At 42.9% G+C, this 14,548-nt stretch overlaps 1 protein-coding gene across 1 annotated transcript in view; it reads right to left on the minus strand.

Annotated features, from left to right (window-relative positions):
- The window catches only part of LOC137097939 (cation channel sperm-associated auxiliary subunit gamma-like), a 64,045-nt gene that overhangs the window by 11,585 nt on the left and 37,912 nt on the right, over window positions 1-14,548 (minus strand). The window contains exons 19-24 of the mRNA XM_067473408.1: window positions 14,137-14,264; window positions 11,077-11,157; window positions 10,861-10,917; window positions 1,863-2,019; window positions 1,496-1,559; window positions 1,037-1,135 (exon numbers count right to left, since the gene is read on the minus strand). Coding sequence (XP_067329509.1) covers window positions 1,037-1,135; window positions 1,496-1,559; window positions 1,863-2,019; window positions 10,861-10,917; window positions 11,077-11,157; window positions 14,137-14,264 — 586 coding nt within the window. The remainder of the gene's footprint in view (window positions 1-1,036; window positions 1,136-1,495; window positions 1,560-1,862; window positions 2,020-10,860; window positions 10,918-11,076; window positions 11,158-14,136; window positions 14,265-14,548) is intronic.

The following is a 14,548-nucleotide window of genomic DNA, read 5'->3' on the forward strand; positions in this document are numbered from 1 at the left end:
TAAATGTAATAAAAATAGAGTACAATAATGGAAATGTAATAATAACAGTAATAATAAAGTAAAATAATAGAAATGTAATAATGATAGTTATAGTAGAATAAAATAATAAATGTTATAATAATGTAATAAAATAATAAATGTAATAAGAATAATACAGTAAAATAATGGAAATGTAATAAAATAATAATAGAATACAATAATATAAATGTAGTAATAACAATAATAGAGTAAAATAATACATGTAATAATAATAAAGTAAAGTAATAAATGTAATAACAAAAGTAGAGTAAAATAATACATGTAATAAAATAATAGAGTAAAATAATAAATGTAATAATCATGTAATAAAATAATAAATGTAATAATCATGTAATAAAATAATAAATGTAATAATAATAGAGTAAAATAATGGAAATGTAATAAAATAATAATAGAATACAATAACATAAATATAATAATAACAATAATTGAGTAAAATAATACATGTAATAATAACAGAGTAAAATAATAAATGTAATAATAATAATAGAGTAAAATAATGTAAATGTAATAATAATAATAATAATAATAATAATAGAGTAAAATAATAAATGTAATAATAATAACAACAAAGTAAAATAATAAATAACTCTGACTCTAGTATAAGCCGGAGGGGGCATTTTCAGCCAAAAGAGGGGCTGAAAAACTCGGCTTACACTCAAGTACATAGGGTACTTGTTCTGCTTCAGAAACTTCGTTATTGTGGCTGCCACAAACTATGTTGAATTGGTTGAGACTTAAGGAAGTATTCATTGAAAAGCTATAGCAAAATGTGCTGCAGGATGTTCCTCCCAAAAAAACCCCAAAGCTTTCTGTAGCTTAATACACTTTTCTATGTTTTTTGATAGAACCAATTAGGAAATGACATTTATAACTCAGGAACAAAATTCGTGTTACATAGTGTTATTAAAAGCAACTATGCATTGTGTGATACTTTAGAAATTAGCAAGTTTATTATGGCATTTCCCCCCAATGGGCTACTGCATATTGTACATACCTGCCAGTCACAGTGTTGTATTGCAAAATTTCCTCTGGGGTGAAGTATCGGATGTTATCTTCAGAAAAAGCTCCCCCACCAATGATGGTGAAGATGTAGCTGCCAGTTAAAAAAAAGCAGGGGAAGAAAAAGAAGGCGAGTTTGCAAGCAAAAGCCTTAACTATTGCAAAGCCTTCAATTTCAAACCTCAGTACTTACTGGGAAAGACAGCAGTGTCTTTTGTGGAGAGAAAAAGCGAGATGCAAAAAGACATAATAATCATAATCATAATGATAATAATTCTGCCCCTTCCTCTCCTCCTGCTAACTTTTGCATTTTGAACTCAATCTGAAGCAACTGAAGTTAAGGGAGAAACTGTGAAGAGGTGAGAGAAACCAGGACATTTTAAAAGTACCGTTTATACTCGAGTATAAGCCAGGTTTTTCAGCTCTTTTTTTTTTTAGGGTGCTTGGGTCTTACCTTCCATTGAAACGCCCCGAGTGCCCTGTCACCATGTCTTGGATCAAGAAGAAAGGGTAAAACACTGCCAAGAAAGAAAAGAAAGAAGAAAGTGTGTCAAATATGCTGAATGCTTGGAATGGTCCCAGGTGGAACGGGCTGAACTGAACAACCCCTCTTGACACTGTCTTAGTGACCAGAACCAAACATCAATTTTTACTGGTCCTAGTTGAGGAACCACTCGATTTATGCATCTTTTCTGCCATAACAAACAGATCCTTCTTGGACACAGAATGCCCCAGAGAATGTCCGTTCCACTCATCTGACTTCCCAGCTCACTTCATGGCAGAAAACCAATGCGCCCAGGTATTCCTCCCGCTGTCCTTACCATCACTGAAGTAGAAGCAGGGCATCTCGGGGTCCGGTTTCACACAGTCGAAGTAGCGCTTGTTCTTCTCGGTAGTGTAATTCTTGGTGTAAGTGATGTCAAAAGCCAGCCTTTTGCCTGGAGGACATCCAATATTAATGCCAATTGTATCACTGCCCTGCAAGGTAGGTAGAGAGTAAAGGTAAAAAGCCTTTTGCTTTACAGTTAGTAATTTCAAATTTCAAGCCTGTCTCACTTATTGTACATATTCAAAGATAAGCCAATATTTTCAGATCTTTTTATGGGCTGAAAAAGCCTCTCTCGTCTTAGAATGGGGTGAAGCCGGGCAGCGGAGCCTGGAGGCCATTGCTTGCCTTATATATTTCTTTCTCAGCTTCCCCTCCCTAAACAGTGTGTATTCTTTTCTGCTTCTGCTTTTGCTTCTGCACTGCTTCTCTTCCCAGGCTGGAATGTTTTGTAAAGGGAAAGGAGAGAAGCGCTTGCAAGTCAGGAATATCCATTAAGCATTTTCCCCTGAAATATTTGTTAATATCTCCTACAGATATATAGGCATTTCCCCACGCAAGCCTTTGCAATTGCTATGTACCTATATATCTCTATCTATCTATCTATCTATCTACCTATTTTATTTATTTATTTCCATATATTTATACCCCGCCCTTCTTCCCCCAAAGAGGGACTCAGGCCAGCCTAACAAAAGCATCATACGATGCTAGCATCATAAAAACAATCACAGTACAATCAAAATATTAAAAATTAAAACAACAATTAATTAAGACACAGCCATTAAAGTTGAAATCCAAAAACCAGTCCGGGTCAATTCATTGCCGTAAGTTGTGTCATCTTCTTCCACTTGTTGCTCACTGATCAAACACTTGGCCCCATAACCAGGTCTTGATTTTCCTTCTAAAAGACAAGAGGGAGGAGGCCAATCTGATATCTCTAGAGAGGGCATTCCATAGGCACGGGGGGGGGGGGGGCACTGCTGTGAAGGCCCTGTCTCTCGTCCCCATCAACCATGTTTGCGATAGTGGTAGGATTGAGAGCGGGGCCTCAATCACGAAGATCTTAAACTTCACGAAGATCTTAAACTTCGTGATGGTTCGTGGCAGGAGATATAGGACAGGTAGTCTGGGCCAGAACCGTTTTGGGCTTTAAAAGTTAAAACCAGCACTTTGAATGGTGCTCAGAAGCTGATCGGCAGCCAGTGGAGTTGGCATAACAAAGGAGTTGTATGTTCGCTGTACATCGCTCTGGTGAGCAACCTGGCTGCCAACCGTTGGACTAGTTGAAGCTTCCAGGCAACCTTCAAAGGCAGCCCCACGTAGAGTGCATTGCAGTAGTCTATTCGGGATGTAACAAGAGCATGGACCACCGTGGCCAAGTCAGACTTCTCAAGGAATGGGTGCAGCTGGCACACAAGTTTTAATTGTGCAAAAGCTCTCCTGGCTACCGCTGAGACTTGGGGTTCCAGGCTCAGCGATGAGTCCAGGATCATTCCCAAACTGCGAACCTGTGTCTTCAAGGGGAGTGTAACCCCATCTAACACAGGCTGTAAACCTCTATCTATATACATTAATTTTATATAGGAATTTCTCCTCATATGTTTGCAGGTCTTTGCAAATCCTATATACTTATACGTTGCTTACCTGTAACTGTCGTTTTCTTAGTAGTCACCTGCGAATGCGTACATTTGGTTCTCTCTGCGCCTGCGTAGCAGCATTCGGAACCTTCTGAAAGCAAAAAGAATGACAGTTAGCTAGGCCATGCCCCCCTTCCCCTGGTATAAATAGCCCGTGGGCAGGGCCAACCGTCAGTTCTCTTCCGCCACAAAGCAGCTGGAAGGCGCGGCATGACACCTGAGGGGAGGAGGGTGGGTATGTACGCATCCGCAGGTGACTACTAAGGAAGCAACAGTTACAGGTAAGCAACTTACAATTTCCTGTCATAGTCACTGCGAATCGTACATTTGGTAGATTAGCGAGCTACTGACCGTGGTTGGTGGGAGTCATGCCACCGCCGAAAACAGCGCCGCCCTGCCGAACTCAGCATCCTTCTTAGAGGCAATATCCAGCTTATAGTGTGAGACGAACAACAGCGGATTCGTCCAGATGGCAGCACGGCAGATGACATCTAGCGGTACTCCTCTCATGAAGGCAGCAGTAGTCGACATGGCTCTGGTAGAATGGCCTTTGACCTGCAATGGTAAGTCCTTGCCAGCCAAGTGGTAGCATAATTTAATGGTTGAAACAATCCATGAGGAGAATCTCTGAGACGACAAAGGCAAACCCTCCATATCCTTGCGATATTTAATAAAGAAACGTGGCGTCTTTCTCAGAGATGCTGTTCTGTCAACGTAGTAAGCTATGGCTCTACGGACATCCAACAGGTGCAAGGTACGTTCAATAGGTGAAGAGGGATTTTGAAAAAAAGCTGGGAGTATTATCTCTTGGGACATGTGGAAAAAAGAAGAGACCTTGGGCAAAAAGGCAACATCTGTTCTAAGCACAACCTTATCCTTATGTATCCTCAAATAAGGGGGGTCTACCCTTAGTGCGCACAGTTCGCTTGCACGCCTTGCTGATGTTATGGCCACCAAGAATGATGTTTTCCATGAGAGGTAAGAGATGTGTGTAGAAGCCATGGGTTCGAGCGGTGGTTTGGTTAGAAACGATAGCACTAGCTCTAGGCTCCATGCCGGAGCTACTGAGGCTACTGCTGGCCTAGTGTTCGCCATTCCTCTGAGGAAAACCCTCACTAGGGGATGCGCAAAAACACGAAGGGAGACCTTCCTTTCTACGGAACCACGAGACCGCTGCTAGATAGCATTTTAGCGATGCGTGAGATAACCCCGCATCTGCCAGAGACACTAGGAAATCCAGTACAACTGAAATTGGGGCCGTGGAAGGACTTTCCCCCTTTGCGTTTGCAAATGCACAAAACTTAGACCACTTGTACACATAAGATCTCTTTGTTGCTGGCTTGTGGGCCGCCTCTATAATGGTCTGAATGTTACTAGACAGTGCAGATATTGGAATTAGTGGTTCGGCCGAATTCTCCATGCCGTTAACCTCAGTTTCTCTACCTCCGGGTAAAATACCCGACCGCCCTGTGACGTCAGCAGATCTACCCTGTAGGGGAACTTGAAGAAAATTCTCTGGGACATTCGAAGCAGAGGGGAGAACCAGGACTGTCTTGGCCACCAAGGGGTTACCAAGATGCACCTCGCGTTCTCCCTCTGAATCTTTGCTACAACTCTCAATAGCAAGGGAAAGCATACAGTGGGTGACCTGACCACCCCTGCAGGAACGCGTCCCCCAAACATCCCTCCTGTTGGGAGATGTGTCGGTGCGCGCAAAACAGAGCGCACTTGGCATTGGCCTTGGACGCAAAGAGGTCCACCTCCGGACAACCCCACGCTCTGAAGAGCCTGTTCACCTCCTCTTGGTTGAGGGACCACTCGTGATTCGCAAGCGGATTCCTGCTGAGTGAATCCGCTAGCGTGTTCTCCTCCCCCGGAACATGTGTTGCTAACAAGTGTATATTTCTCTCCAGACACCAATCCCAGATCTGGAGAGTGAGATTCAACAGGGGGAGTGAGTGAGTGCCGCCCTGTTTGTTTAAGTAAAACATGACTGTGGTGTTGTCTGTGAGGATTTGGATGATCTGACCCCTTACGATCCCCTCAAAGGATTTCAGTGCTCTGTCTACAGCCAGTAATTCGAGAAGATTTATGTGTGATGTTTTTTCTTCTTCTGTCCACTCTCCGTGAGCGGTGAGACCTTGAGTATGAGCACCCCACCCCGAGAGGGAAGAATCTATTGTAACTACACAGGTTGGCTTGGGAGCATAAAAAGGGTGCCCCCTGCACACCCACCCTCTGTCTTCCCAACACAGAAGTGACTGGAGGACAGACTCGGGGATGGAAAGGTGAGTGTCTTGACTGTCTATTAGTGGGTTTTATGCCGATATGAACCATGATTGTAGCGGGCGCATATGCAATCTGGCATACGATATGACCGCAGTTGCAGAAGCCATATGTCCCAAAAGTTTCTGGACCTGCTTGGCTGTAAGGCATGGAGCATGGACAGCTTGTTGGACCATGGCCTGCAGGTTGACAAATCGGTCCTCTGGAAGATAGGCCCTTTTGATTGTGGAATCCAAAAGAGCGCCTATAAATTGGATTTGTTGAGTTGGGACCAGTGTCAATTTTTCCATGTTGATCACGAGTTCTAGCGACTGTATAAGAGACAAAATAATAGAAAGTTGTGACTGAAGTAGGACACGTGATTCAGCCACCACTAACCAATCATCGATATAGGGGTAGACCGAAATTCCCCTCGTGTGTAGGTATGCCGCCACAACAGACATACACTTAGTGAATACCCTTGGGGCAGCAGATAAACCAAAAGGTAAAACATTGAAACAAAATGGGCTATTCCCCACCATAAAGGAAAGATACCTACAATGGTGTTTAGCAATAGATAAGTGAAAATAGGCATCTTTTAAATCAATAGTGGCAAACCAAGCTCCCTTAAATAATAAGGGCAATATAGTATTGAGAGTGACCATGCGAAACTTCCTTGGTCGAACATGTTTATTTAGTAACCTTAGGTCTAAAATAGGTCTCAATCCACCAGTACGTTCTTAATCAGAAAATAACGCGAGAAAAAACAATACAAAACATCAACCGAATTAAGGGGGGAAATAGCTCCCTTCTGTAGTAACATTTGAATCTCTTCCCATAACGGTTGGGAGAAAGGGGTACTTCGAACATGTCCAACCCTGGGAAGGTCTAGAAACTCAATAACGTAACCGTGGGCAACAATAGATAGGACCCACTTATCAGTGGTAATCCCCGTCCACATGTCAAAAAGACGACAATCTGTCACCAAACATACATAGCTGTGGAGTAGTGTCAACATAACTAGTGGAATTAACAACAGTAGCAACATCTATTGCCTTGATGGCCTCAGACCCAATGGTTAATGTGTCAATAGTAAGAACGTCAAAGATGCTTTTTTGGATTTCCCTGTGGCTTCCCTTTGTTAGTCCAGGTCTGGGATCTCCCTCTGGAAAAATAGGAATTCCTTCTTCCCGATTGGAATCTATTGGTGGAGAAATTACGACCTCTATTTGATCCAGAGAAAGAATTCCCAGAATTCCTCCGGAAGTTGGAATTATAAGGATGCCAGCGCTGTCTCTGTTGAGAGTATGGCTGCCACGTGTAGCCAAATTTGTTTGCTGCTTGTCTCACATCCTGTTTTTCCTTAATCCTAACATCGGTCTTTGGATTAAAGAGTCCTTCCTCATGGAAGGGAAGGTCTTCCGCCAGAGCCCTTCCTTCCTCAGATAAATTAGCAGAACGCAACCAAGCATGACGTCTTATTGACGTAGCCGTGGAATACAAATTACCAGCCATCTCTGCAAGATGCTTGGCAAAATCCTTTTGAATCCTGGACAACACAATAACTTCCGCCTGTAACGCTCTCGGGAAGCGTTGCTTGTCTAATGGGAGAAACTCAAAGTAAGGAAGTATTTTTGCCCACAAAAAGCTTTGGTACCCACTAAGATAGGTTGCGTAGTGAGCCATCCGTGTAAGGAGGCCAGCTGACAGGTGTGCCTTTTTACCCATGGTGTCTATCTTTTTTCCCTCCCTATCTGGGGGTGTGGTAAGTGTATTTTTTGGTCTCTTTGTCTTTGCTACTTCTGCTACAACAGTATTGGGCCTGGGGGGAGTAACCACCCACTTATTAGAAGAGATATCAATCTTGTAAAGCACATCCAGCCTCCTTGGAATTGCAGGGACTGACATGGGAGATGTATCTACTACACGTGCCAACTTCAGCAAGTAGGGCAATACAGGTAAGATAGTAGCAGGTGATGTTATCTGTTCATCAGAAGGGAACATGGGATCGTCTACATGTTCTGGTGCTTTTGGAGCGGGAAGATCTAAAGCTTTAATCATTCTACCTATCAGTACATTAAATTTATTAATCTCGGCAGTTTGCATTAGAGAAGTGTTATCATTGTCTCCCTGACAAAGATAATCAGGTACATCAGACTCCTCAGATGAACTGTCCATGTGTCTGGTTAAATGTTCAACTCCCTCAATTTGAGAAGCAGCATCAGGACCTTGAGGGGTTGCATCACCTTGCGCATGAGTAGAAACTGGTTCATCATGTGCATCATTGATGGACGCTAGTGGCTCACTTGTTGGCCTCAAAGTGGCCATTCCAGCCATAGGAACGTTAATAGAATGTCTTGATGGATCCATCCCTACAGGAGATGAAGAAGATGCAGCTTGGCTCTGTGTTTCTTGTATCTCTTGAGACACACAATGGGGTCTTACACTTGAAATGGCTGATGTGGAGGGGTCTTGAACATCAGCAGGATGTACATCCAATCCTGGGTTCCCCACTCTTCTATGATGCGGATATCTCTGTCTTTGTGTAATAGAGTCAGGAGTTTGCAAGGGCATCTCTTGGTTTAAATGCCCCTCCTGACAGCAGCCTGGATGAGGATAGTAACCCATTGGAGGGTGGCCCCAATAAGGTGGATAATGATAAAAACTACGCCTATGGCGCTTATGCTGCCTTGACCTCCCTTGAGGGGAGGGGGAGCGTGAGGATGATGAAGATGATTTTGACGATGATGACGATGAAGCAGAGGGGGAATGCCCATGGCCCCCCGCCTTGAAGCCACCCGATGTCGGCGGCGGTGAGATCGAGAACTGCGCCTAGAAGGAGACCTGGAGCATCTCGGGCGCTTGCTCCCTCTCCTCGATGTGCGTCTTGGCGAAGGCCTTTCTACAGACGCTGCAGCCCTTACTGGCGTTAATTCAATTGGATTGAGAGGTAAAGCCTCAGTCATTAGGGGAGGAGCCGAGCCCGACTGCCTCCCTGCTCCATAAGCCTCGATATCAGCAGGAGGAGTCTTTGCGCGCTCCGCCACTTCAGCTGGAGCCGCAGCAGTAGGTGGGGCTGCGCTTGTGTGCCCCGCCCCCTCGTTCAGCTCAATCTCGGCGGCAGAGGGCTGAAAAGCAGGCAATGAGACCTCCGCTGCAAGCGTCTCTTCTCGAGCCCCAATCGCTGTCGGAGGCAATTTTGAGAGCGAAGCTGCTCCTGAGATCGAGGCCCCCATCTCCCCAGAGGGTGGGGGTTGATTAGGCAGGAGAATCGGCATTGGAGGGGTGAGTTTTGCTGACCTCGGTTCCCCTTCGCGTCCCTTTTGGCTAGGAGTTATATTGACGCTTTTCTTGGCCAATAGAGGGGGTATGTCCCCCCTCTCCTTCGGTCTCGATAGGGTCTCAGCATTGTGATGGGCAGCTAACGAACTGCCCACTGCCCCAGCAACGGCCGTTTTTCTGTTAACGGCCAAGCGGCCATCTTGGGCCCCTTTGTCTTTAGGTTTCTTTACCTTCTTCTTGGGGGCTATCAATTGCGCCTGAGGCGGGTCAATTTTAATAGGATCACTCGATGGTAGAAGTGCCCGTTCATAAAGGGCTGCTTTAAGTCTCAAAATCCTGTTTTTTCCTTGTCTGCGGAGTAAAAGATTGGCAGACTGTACAGGATTGAAATAAGTGAGCCTCACCCAAACAAGCGAGGCAGAGGTCATGCCCATCATTGTCAGGTAAGACATTGGGGCATTTAGTACACTTTTTAAAAGAATTAGTCGCCATAATAGTAGGCAATAGATCATAAGAGATTGCTTTCCGTTAGTAAACTGTAGCTCGCAGAGCAGAAGGTTCTCCAGCTGATTGTCAGTGTGGATGAAGAGAACTGATGGTTGGCCCCGCCCACGGGCTATTTATACCAGGGGAAGGGGGGGACGTGGCCTAGCTAACTGTCATTCTTTTTGCTTTCAGAAGGTTCTGAATGCTGCTACGCAGGCGCAGAGAATACCAAATGTACGCATTCGCAGTGACCACGACAGGAAAATATAGATATCTAGAGATTTCCATTACCTGCATATCTGCATCTATATGTATACATTATTTTATATATGAATTTTCCTCTCACATGTTTGCAAGTCTCTGTAAATCTTATATATAGATATCAATAAGTATATAGAGGTACCTATATATCTGTATATCTGTGTATATGTATGTATATATACAAATAATTTTATTTATGAATTTTCCCCTCACATGTTTGCAACTCTTTGTAAATCCTATATAGATATAATTATCTATACATAGAGAGATGTCTCTATAGATATATATGAATATAGTTATATGGGGCTGGCAAATATTACAGGGGGGAAATGCACACACAAACATATATAAATATGTGTAGATATGAATATATATAGGACATGCACACACACAAATAGAGAGATGACTAGACAGATATAAACATAGATGTATAGGGCTTGCAAATATTGCAGGAGGGAAAAGCACATATAGAGAGAGGGAATTTGCAAACGTTTCAGGGGGAAATGCATATGTGAAATTACTATATATAATTATAGATCTATATCTATCTCTGCATTGTTTATATAGGCATCGAATGTTTGCCTGTTACTATGTTGGAAGCCGGTCTGAGCCCCTTATGGGGAGATAGGAAGAGATAAATATAAAGTTTTTTTTTATTATTATTATTATTATTATTATTATTATTATTATTATTATGTTATTGTTGATACCATATTGTTTTCGTTGACATTACTTTTCCACTTACAGAGCTAGTTTACTGTTTTTCTTTGAAATACAGTAAATATTCAAAAACATTTCCCTACTTATGCCTCAATTAATGAAATTTTATTGGTATCTATTGTTATTTTTAAATTAACCAGAAGCTTCTGCATTTCCCACCCCCAGCTTATACTGAAACCAATACTTTCCCCAGTTTTTGGTGGTAAAATTAGGTGTCTCAGCTTATATTCAGTTTGGCTTATACTCGAGTGTATACAGTAATTTCAAATTTCAAACTGGTCTCCATTACCATGCTTCATATAACTGTGAGAATCACCATCAAGAAGTCAAAACCATAATTACCTGTGTGTCTGGTCCTTCCTCCGCGTACCTGTAGCAATTCATCCCTGAGTGTGCAACCTGGAAAAAGCAGGACAAACAAAACCTATCTCAAAGGACCAGCTAGTCTGGCACACCAGATAATACCTGATGGCCATCTTAGCCCTGGACTAAGAATTATCCTAAGAAACATGACAACGGAATTAAAAGATTTGGAACTGACCAAGACTGTTCTCTTACCTTTAAGTTAACAGAGCTCTTCAACAGCTCCTTCCCACTGAGCTGCTGCCTAGGGTACATGCCGCTGTCTGTGATTATCACCTGTGGGTTGTAAAGCAATGCTTTTGGGTATTGCTGTATGGCTACCCGTCTCCTCCCAGTAGACTTAAATCAAGCAAAAGTTTCATGAGAACCATCACTCCTCTTAATGATCCCCCAGCAAGAGCAAGAATATCCCTCTGGGCAGCAAAATCAGGCAATTCCAACTGGATTGCTCCCCACGAGGGTCTTCCTCCAGGGGCAAACCAAGAATGGGCAACTTGGAAGTCCCTGAACAGATCAAAAGGCAACCTGGCAAAATGGCACGACCTAGAACAGTGTTTCTCAACCTTCCTAAAGCTGCATCTCCTTAATACAGTTCCTCATGTTGCACTGACCCCCAACCATAACATTATTTTTGTTGCTATCTGATAACTGTAATTTTACAATTGTTATGAATAACTGCTGCATAAGCAGCGGATGAAAAGAACTGAGGCGGTGGCGCCACCCACCTACTACTTATACTCGCAAGGGGAGAGTGGGCAGGGCCAACCACCAAATCTATCTAGAAGGTTCCGAAGCTGTCTGCTCAGGCGCAGAAACTACCATATGTGCGATTCACAGTTGACCACGATGGGAAATTTAAATATCTGATATGCAGGATGTATTTTCACACACTGGATCAAATTTGGCACAAATACCCAATACACCCAAATTTAAATACTGGTGGGGTTGGGGCGGGGGGTCGATTTTGTCATTTGGGAGTTGTAGTTGCTGGGATTTATAGTTATTTTACAATCAAAGAACATTCTAAACACCACCAAAATTGGAACACAGAACTCTCATGGACAACAAAAATACTGAAAGGGTTTGGTGGGAATTGACCTTGAGTTTTGAAGTTTCCCCTACATCCAGAGAAAACTGTGGACTCAAACAATGATGAATCTGGACCAAACTTGGCACAAATACTCAATATGCCCAAACAGGAACACTAGTGGAGTTTGGGAAAAATAGATCTTGACATTTGGGAACTTTAGTTTCTGGGATTTACAGTTCCCCTACAATCAAAGAGAATTCTGAACACCACCAAAGAGAGAATTGGGCCAAACTTCCCACAAAGAACCAGCATGGTCAACAGAAAATACTGTTTTCTGATGGTCTTTGGGGACCCCTCTGACACCCTCTTGTGATCCCCCCAGGGGTTCCAACCCCCAGGTAGAGAAACGCTGACCTAGAAGAACCCTCCACCTTGTGCGACTGTAGAGCAGAACAGACAATTCAGCATCTGCATGCTTGCCCACAATGTCCTGCCTCAGGTACAGAGGAAGAACTGTTTAAAGCTACAGCTGCCTGTTTTTGGTCCAAAATCATTTAGCTGTGTGTTCTCCCTTTATTTTATAAGTTTTGTATTTATTTATTTATGCAATGCTTTTGACACGAAATAAATAAATAAACCCGTGGGTTTTCAATAGTACGGAAAAGGTAGAGGCAAAACAGAGAGAGGTTTGATGAAATGCTGTTTCAATGCATCAGACGTGAACCTGTTCTCCATGCAGGCTCACCTGAATGCTACCCTTCAGGCATTCAGAATCAATAAAGGTAAAGGTTTTCTCCTGACATTAAGTCCAGCCGTGTCTGACTCTGGGGGTTGGTGCTCATCTCCATTTCTAAGCCGAAGAGCTAGCATTGTCCGTAGACACCTCCAAGGTCATGTGGCCAGCATGACTGCATGGAGCGCCATTACCTTCCCATAAAAGCGGTACCTACTGACCTATTGATTGCTTATGTTGTAAATTGTACCTGGTTTTATATGTTGTACACTGCCATGAGTCGCCCTAGGGCTGAGAACGGCGGTCTACAAGTGCAGTAATAAATAAATAAATAAATAAATAAATACTCACATTTGCATGTTTTCAAACTGCTGGGTTGGCAGAAGTAAACTTATAGTAAACTTTATTTAATACCCCACCACCATCTCCCCAATGGGCAGCTTACATGAGGCCAAGCCCAACACCATATTTCCATAAGATAAAACCAAAACACAACAGCAACACAGTAAAATACATATGCGCAAGCGAACACTTCATACATCCAAGGAAACCATCTGCCAGGAGGCAGTTCTGAAATCTGCTACAGAAAAAGGTAATATGGAATCTAGCATAACATTTCACGATGGACAAAACAAGAATTTGCACACAAAAGGCTGTGCCAAACAAAATGTTCCAGGCTTTCATATGCCATAAAACCCTTTGGGGTTTTAGTCTATGAAAGACAGTGCCATGGAATAACAAATAATAATAATCTATATAAATAAAAATGTAATGTTTGTTTGTGGGATTAACATAACTCAAAAACCACTGGGGGAATTGACATGAAATTTGGACACAAGACACCTAACAGTCCAACAAGTGTCCATCACCCCTAAACACACACACAACCCCAGCGGAACAGACTTAAAAATACACTATCTATCTATCTATCTATCTATCTATCTATCTATCTACATACATATACACTCATATACATATACACATGCACACATTCATTCATACACACACACACTGTTAGCTGGGGCTAACAGAGGGAGCTCACTCTGCTCCCCGGATTCAAACCTGCAATCTTTCGGTCAGCGAGTTCAGCAGCTCAGTGGTTTAACCCACTGCGCCACCGGGGTTTCACTGCAGAATTGATAGTCAAAAGGATTTGTATCGCTTTTCCCCCAGCTGAATTTTTTTCCAGTATAGGTTCTACTGGCCTCTGTAAAATCCACCAATCAAACAAATTTCAAAGATGGCTATTACTGGGAAAACCAGATCATTATCTCCTCTGTTCCATTATCAAAGCTTTGAGAAGTTAGTTTTAGGAATGAAGCTCCCAGAACACCCCAACCAGCATCATTGGTCTGTTAAAAATCCATTTGTTGATCATCACACCAAGTGTTTTCCAGAATGGTAATGTGTACATGCTCAGAGATACACTGCTTTCCCAGAATGATGATTGGTGCATTTCTGACGCGTATAGCCTGACTTCAATTTATCTGACCTTATACAGGACGGAGCCTCTGCTGATGAGTTCGTGCCTCTGTAGATCAGCATGGATATATTCCGGATGGGCTAAAAGTACGGTGAGCCACATGTAGTTGAGAGAATTCTCTTCCGCCGTTTCCCCCACTACAGGCAAAAAAAGAAGGCCCTTTGCTCCACTTCAACCCATATGAAGCATTTATACTTATATAGAAACAGTTCCTTCACTGCATAAAAACCAAAATCTATAAATTTAAAGCAGAAAGCAATTTGGGACGCTATATTCAAAACGGAGTCAAAGCCTTGGTTTTAACAATAAAATGTGCACTTTGTGCTGTTGAGAGCTTTCATGTCCAGAATCACTGGGTTGCTGTGAGTTTTCTGGGCTGTCTGGGGCCATGTTCCAGAAGCATTCTCTCCTGGAGGTTCAC

This window comes from Anolis sagrei, chromosome X, assembly GCF_037176765.1.
Source record: "Anolis sagrei isolate rAnoSag1 chromosome X, rAnoSag1.mat, whole genome shotgun sequence".
Lineage (NCBI taxonomy): Eukaryota > Metazoa > Chordata > Lepidosauria > Squamata > Dactyloidae > Anolis > Anolis sagrei.